Below are 7333 nucleotides of genomic sequence, written 5' to 3' on the forward strand. Positions count from 1 at the left end.
TGATCCGCCAAAGACAGACAAGATTTTGTTTAGGACATTTGTGGATTATCAAAATATCAAGTTTAGCTTGCATGTTTATTGCATGAGTAGGTTACTTTGTAATACTTTAATATTTAGAATACCCTTTTTCACTGAATCCCTACATCTACCCAGTCCACGTTTATTTTTCTCAAGCATAAGGGGAGATGTGTGTTGAGCATCACATACACTATCCTCTTCATGCTTTATCTCTTGTAATCCTTAAAGCAGCCCAATGAGGTAGATACTGTTTTACGCTTATTTTATGGTAATAGAAATTTTGAATAAGAATTTAACTGGTTCTGCCAGGTTTAGCCAATTGAAAAGTGGCGGAATGTGGAGCTATAAGATTCCAGAGACTGCACACTCTAATACTATATCACACTGCCTATAGTTATGAGTTCAGCAGAGAATTCCTTATTTACATGAAAATAATTTAACTGATAGTATGCAGGATAATTTGTGTCAGTCTATAAAGCTTCTTTGCCCCATTTGTTGATTTCCAGTGGGATCATCCGTCCATTAAGTTTAACAGATCTTAGGCTGGGCACACCCTTGAAATTATACATCGAGTTTTGTTTGTAAGGGGTCTTTCTGAGAAGAATGTAGGTTTAATCAAATCACCCAAAGAGGTTAAGGCCCAGTACTCAAGGTTCTATGGACTAAGTGTGAAAGAATTCCATGGAGCTTAGGTTCTTCCAAAAGGAGAACAAGTATGGTCCTTTAGTTGGGATGCTGGTATAAGGGAGGTCAGCCCACTCTTAAACCTAGCTTGAAGCAAAAGGGAATTGTTCTGGACCTAGTGGTGAGCCTATAGGCAGTAGTGATGGTGGACTGAATAATGACTTAGCTGAGGGGTGATGATTCTAGATTCTAAAATATAATAGAGATCGTAGATATGAGATTCTAAACTCTGTTGCCATGGCGCACATCGCCAACAGTGGCCATGTCCTCCCTAATGGATAGTACATTTAAGCTGTATAGCATCAAAGTCTTTTCCACTGATTATCCACTTTCCCATTGGAGTGCTCTACTCAAACAAATAGCTAACTATGAGACGAATCTGAAGACAACAGCTTCTCCATCTCAAAAGACTAATCCAGAACAACCTAAAAGACTTTATACTCTCAGCTATCTGCTTCAAGATGATAATAAGGTAAGATAACTATGACTATTTCTGCCTAAATTGTGGTATTCTTTGTATAATTATTTTCTTCTTCAAACGATGAATGTAAGTCATGTGCTCTACTTCTATTTATTTAAGGGACAAAGTATGATACAAGGAATCTCATGTGAACAGAAAGTAGGAGCCTCCTTATCCAAGAGTGTGTTAGTTGAACAGAAAGAGTGGTTGCCATTTATTGGAGTAGAAGCTGGTGTTTTAAATGATCCCATTTAATACTTACCACCGTTTTGTAGATGAGTATGACTATCCCCCCTTTCATAATAAGAAATCAAGGCTAACAGTGGTCAAACGTGTTGCTCTGAATGACACAGTTGACAAAAGATAGAGCCAGGATTTGAGTCCACATCTTTCTGGCTCCAGAGTCTATATTTGTTCCCACCCCACCCCCCAGTAACTCCCTTCATATTGAGATCACAGTTTACACTCTCTGTTTCCATTTTTCAAGTCATTAGTGCTCTATCTAGAAAATAAGTGTTCCTCTTGAAATTGAAGTACTAGCTGATGTTGCCATAGTTGGATTGTCCTATGGACATCTTAATGGGAGATGTGTATAGTGTGCATGAGAGACACATACTGACTTGACTATTGAAGCATGCGGGCAAAGAGGATCATAGCTGCTCTCGTTGGAGAGATCATTGACATAAAGGCACGGAACATGCAACAAATTCTTCGGTAACAACACAAGACTTAAAGTTAGCCACCTCACCCCAAACTCCTCAGTTAACTGGAGTTTTTCTTAATTTCCTGTGCCTTGGTTTCCTCATTTTTCACAAGAGAGATAATAATCACACCTAAGTCAGAGGGCTTGGTGGAGGATTGAGTTAGTGTAGAGCATTTAGAACAGTACCTATTGGAGACTAAATGCTCAATGAAAATGTTTTCACCATTCTGGGTTCCTCTTTTATGGGAAGCGCAAACGTGCTGGGAAAATATTTTTTTTTATCACAACTGTATTCAGACAAGGCAGTTATCCTTTGATGAAAACAGCTTTTAGCTAACCTATTACACCCTTGACTTCCTGTTTTATCCGCCAACACTGAAAAGAACTCCCTATACCCACCCAGCTCCAAGGATGACATATTTAAATCTCGATAAGGTTAGAGGTGGGGAGATTTACACGTTCAGTCTATTCTACCTTTTACCGTCTCCATGTATCATTTAATAAAGTGTTCATCAGTATTTGTTAATAGAGTTAAAGCACAAAAGGACAAAAAAGGTATTTTCCTTTTTCCCCAACAAAAGCTGAAGCAAAATGGTGTGTGCTTCTCCGAAGAGATAACTGTGGGTTTATAAGCGTGACTGATGAAAGCCACTCATTCTCCAGCAATCTTAGCAAACGTGGTTGTCCCATGTTTGGTTTTGTACAAAAACCTTGTATTTTACCTTCTCCCTATTTCACTTAGGTTATACTAAAATTGGATCGCATTTTCTGAAAACATGGTGCGGGCTAAGTGAATATAAATCTTTGGACCATGATTCAAACTTATATTAATAATATAAATGCATGGCTGTCTGTGCATATGAAGAGTGCAATTTTGCAATGATTGGATTTTGCCTTTAATGGAATGTGTTCACTGATGTTTTTCAGCAAATAAAGAATGACAAAGGATATCAGGTTGAAGCAGAGCAACAAAAACAGATGAAACGTCCTAGGAAGCCCAGCAGCTGCCCATCATCCAAGAGAAGGCCAAGTACGTCACCAAGGTTAAGCGAACAGGAAAGAGAGGGGAACCCCATCTCTAGGGCTCAGCCAGGTCAAAGGAAATATATAGTTATGTCCTTGAGGGATGGACAGGTACGAACATGTTTGCAAGCGGAGGGGCAGGTCTGTACGTTGGGTCCAACCATTTGGGCAGTGTAAGAGTTAGAGAACAAGCAGGTTCCCAGGGCACCTGGGTGGCTCATTTGGCTAAGCGTCTGACTTTGGCTTGGGTCACGATCTCACGGTTTGCGAGTTTGAGCCCCACACCGGGGTTTCAGCTGTCAGCTGAAAGCAGAGCCCACTTTGGATCGTCTCCCTCTCTTTCTCTCTCTCAAGTAAATAAACATTTTTTATTTTTTTTTTTAATTTTTTTTTCAACGTTTATTTATTTTTGGGACAGAGAGAGACAGAGCATGAATGGGGGAGGGGCAGAGAGAGAGGGAGACACAGAATCAGAAACAGGCTCCAGGCTCTGAGCCATCAGCCCAGAGCCCGACGCGGGGCTCGAACTCACGGACCGCGAGATCGTGACCTGGCTGAAGTCGGACGCTTAACCGACTGCGCCACCCAGGCACCCCTAAATAAACATTTTTTTAAAAGCTGTAGAATAAGCAGGTTCCGGACACACAAAAAGATGATGGGCTCACCACCAGGATGGATCTGCTCATATTCTCCTTGTCTTCACGTTGTGTTCCTGCTCTAACCCAGTACAGTCTGGCTGCTTCTTAACCATAGTCTAGTGAAGCTGTTAGCGTCCATTTCACCAGTGGCTGCTACACTTTGGCATTCATTTCTCAGAAGCATGTGATGTATTTGTTCACTCTGGGCTCCATGGAAACCTACTTGGTTCCCAGACACCATGTTCTCCTGGATTCCTTATCCCCTGGCTAGTGACCCCTTTTCCTTCTCCCTTTTCTGATTTTTTCCTCTTCTTTCCCACCTGTAATTCTGCAGGGGCCCAAAGCTGGATCTTGGGCCCTTGTCTCTTCAACCCACTCTCCCCTTAGGTGATTCCACACAGTCTTAGAACTTTAAATATTATTCATACTGCAAGAACTCTCACCTTTATACCTCTAGACTACAACTTTCTCCTGAACTTCAGACTCAAATACAACAGCTTACATGACCCCTCCAATCAGCGTCTACTACATACCTAAAATACAATTGGTTCTGCCTGAACTTCTGACCTTCTTCCTCTCCAAAAATGCTCTAGCTTGAACTCACAAACCATGAGATCTTGACCTGAGCCGAAGTCAGAAGGTGAACCGACTGAACCGCCCAGGCACCCCATCCGTGTAATATTTATAAAGGTGTAACAACCTGCTGTCCAGCGTTATGGGAGCCACGGAAGGCCTAGAAGCTCCAATACTTAGATTTGCAGATATCCATAGTGTAAATAGCCCCACCATAGACTAGTTCAAGCTACCAACCTGGGGTCACTGAACCAGAATCAGGACAGATTGACCACATCTGTGACACTTGTGAGCGATTGCCTAACAGCCTGCACACACCTGGCACTATTATTTCCTCCAGGGGTTCAGGACAAAACACTTAGATTCACTCATGACTCCTCTTGTTATTCTGTTCTTCATCTCTCACCTCCACCCCTTAACAAGTACAGGCAGCTTAACTCCCAGTATCACCCTTTGTATCACCCTTGCCTGGATCACCCTTGGTCTCTATCCCTCTAGTCTGTGCTGCCACCCTCTGTCCCCAAGCTGCTACAACAACTTCTCATCTGATTTCCCCGCTCTCCCACTTGACCCTCCCGACCCATCACCGCCCTGCAGCCCGACTGACCCCGTGCGCACGGAAATCCGATCCTGCCACGTCCATCCCGAAACCCGCCACCAACTCCCCCGAGCACTCAGAACAGAATCGGAGCTCCCGACGCTGGTCTACACGCTCTGCAGGACCCGGGCCTGCCCTCCTCCCCTGCACGCGTCCTCTGGGTGTCCTCCTTGCTCTCTCTGCCTCTGTCCTTTGCTCCACGGCCCCGGCTCGTCCCCTCCTAGGGCGCTGCACTGGCCCTCACGGCAGCCGGAAGTCCTCCACACGTGCACAGGCCGCCCTGTCTCCTGTTCCAGACTCTGCCCAGGGGTCACCTCCTCAGAGGGCCCTGCCTGACCACAGGGTCCTGGAGGCTCCCTCTCCTACTCTCTGTCACATCCCCAATGTCTTCCTTCCCAACACGAATTCACACTTCATTATTTCCTTTCCCCTTTTTACTTGTACCACCTGACCTCCCCACGAGGATCTAAGTTCCATAAGGGCAGGGATTGTCTCGATGCCGATCGCCCAGCACTCGGCAGTGTCTGGCACAGAGGGGGCTGAGTATATGAAGCAGGGGTGTCAGACTCGGAACAAAAGGAAATTCGCCTTTCTGAGACAGAAAAGACAAATGGGGAGGATCATATACGGACTGGGATTCTTGGTGATGGAGTGCCAATATCAGATATCTTGGCATCAAGTAAGATAGATATTCTGCTTTCCACCTTGTGAAGGGCATCGAGGAGGCATTAAATCACGAGTGTCAGAGCTCTGTGAGTGTTTGTTAGTTGTACTGTCAAACTGCATTTCTGTATGTATTCCTAGTGCCAAGAGAGAAAAAGTGACTTATGGTATGATCTTTATGGAGACCTACTCGTGGGATCTGATATTTCCACTTGGTATCTACTTCCGCTTTAAGAAACAAAGAATTTTCTCAAAAGTGCAGAGCCCGGGGATGTACCCCTGGGGGTGATGAAATGCACCTGCCTCACAGCTCAATCTCTTAATTTGGTTTTCAGGAGCCACTGTCACTCACAAAGTCCGTGACAAGAAGATGAAAAATAATCCAGCCCCACCTGATGGCTTCTTGCCAAATGCTGCTGCACCAGCAGTTACGAATGTGGCAGGAAATGGTATTCCACTCAACCAACAGGATTCGCTCTCTGATGACTTCGCTAAAGACGGCCTGTCTCACAAACCTGGTAGTAATTCACCTGGAGGAGGAGCCAAAAACAGCAGTGTCTCCGTAGGTGACCCAAAAGTCCCAGCGGTGCCTTCGACAGGAGTTGTGCCAAAGGAAGTGCCAATGAGTGCTGCTCTGGCACAGAAAATTAATAGTGATATAAAACATCAATTAATGAAGGAAGTTCGGAAGTTTGGACGAAGTAAGTAGTGACAGGATGGCTCTTAATAAAACCATGGGAAGTCTCATTCTATGATTTAGAATAGATCCAACCCACCTCTTGGACTCATCCTTTGGCTGAATTGGGTTTTTACAGAATTTAGGATGGTTTCTCTTTAACTGGTCTCGAAATTCCCGATACACCTCTTAAAATTGTCTGTTTGGCTTGCTTGGTGTTTACAATAGTTTCCTTAGTAAGCATTCGAAACACAAACACTAGGCAGCCCTCTAGCCCATGAGGGATGATTGCTCAGGCAGTGGACGCACTAAGAATGAGTTCTAAGCCATCTTTGTGTTTTTAAAAATACTGAATTTTAAAAATTATTTTCAGGGTATGAAAGGATTTTCACCTTGTTTGAAGAGGTTCAAGGGCCTCTTGTAGTCAAAAAACAATTTGTTGAATTTACCGTCAAGGAAGCTGCAAGGTAGGTGGAAAAAAGAACTCTCCATTTTTTTTTTTTTAAAGAACTCCTCATTTTTTTTTTAAAGCAGTTGTGCCCAATGCTGAACAGGGGCAAAACCAAGCCCTGGCCATCATAGTCTGGGCAGGGGAGGGTATGGGCCCTCAACTGATAACACTCTTGGTATTTTGCTAGACTACATTTTCCCGAGAGGATGCATTTTGTATTCCCATGGAGATCGTAGGCTCTATTTTGTATCCACTACTATGACTAGCACATTATAGATGCTTTAGGTATCTTCTGGTTCCTTAAATTTGTCTTTATTTTCAGGTTTAAAAGAGCAGTCTTGATTCAGCAGCTTGAGAAGGTACTAGAAAACCTGGAATCCTGCTGCCATCTCAAGAACGTTAATCACAAGGAAAGCAGAGAATTGTGTTCTTGCAAAGGCCACTCAGAAGCAAAGGCGAATTGCCTATGTTGTAAGATGGAATAGGGTAGTGTTGAAGCTCCCCAAAACGTTGTAGTCAAGAAAATTCCCTTCTAGAGGCCAAGATAAAAAGGAACGTAGTCTTTCAATTTTATGGTTCTCCATCAATAAAAGCTGGGCTATGGCCCTAAGAATTTCCTATGAAAGCATAGTTTGTTGTTTGTTTCTTTGTTTTCTTACCTGGGGAGAGGGATGTATTAACTCATCAAGCTGAATATTATTACAGTGCCGGTTTCTGTGGCAGGTCCCATGGCTGTAGCTGGTATTTAAACCTGCTTTCTTTCACTACCCATTTCTCATTCCCTTCCCCCTGAGGTAGCATCTCAGGTCATGGTCAGGGTTCTTTGCCTCGTAGCAGGACTCAAAA

General features: G+C 43.7%; 1 protein-coding gene across 1 annotated transcript; it reads left to right on the top strand.

Moving 5' to 3' along the window:
• Positions 1-947: 947 nt before the first annotated feature.
• Positions 948-7117, top strand: LOC122477338 (integrator complex subunit 6-like). The gene is made up of 5 exons (XM_043570259.1): positions 948-1174; positions 2793-2895; positions 5696-6061; positions 6410-6503; positions 6810-7117. Exons 1-5 carry the CDS (start codon positions 965-967, stop codon positions 6970-6972), a joined length of 936 nt encoding a protein of 311 aa, XP_043426194.1. The 5' UTR covers positions 948-964; the 3' UTR covers positions 6973-7117.
• Positions 7118-7333: the final 216 nt, after the last annotated feature.

Source organism: Prionailurus bengalensis, chromosome X (genome assembly GCF_016509475.1).
Source record: "Prionailurus bengalensis isolate Pbe53 chromosome X, Fcat_Pben_1.1_paternal_pri, whole genome shotgun sequence".
NCBI lineage: Eukaryota > Metazoa > Chordata > Mammalia > Carnivora > Felidae > Prionailurus > Prionailurus bengalensis.

Excerpts from the sequence above, each read along its gene's own strand:
- LOC122477338 (XM_043570259.1), top strand. The coding sequence starts at position 965 with ATGTCCTCCCTAATGGATAGTACATTTAAGCTGTATAGCATCAAAGTC. Across the intron at positions 1,175-2,792 it reads TGCTTCAAGATGATAATAAG|CAAATAAAGAATGACAAAGG; the intron begins GTAAGATAACTA and ends GATGTTTTTCAG. Across the intron at positions 6,504-6,809 it reads ACCGTCAAGGAAGCTGCAAG|GTTTAAAAGAGCAGTCTTGA; the intron begins GTAGGTGGAAAA and ends CTTTATTTTCAG.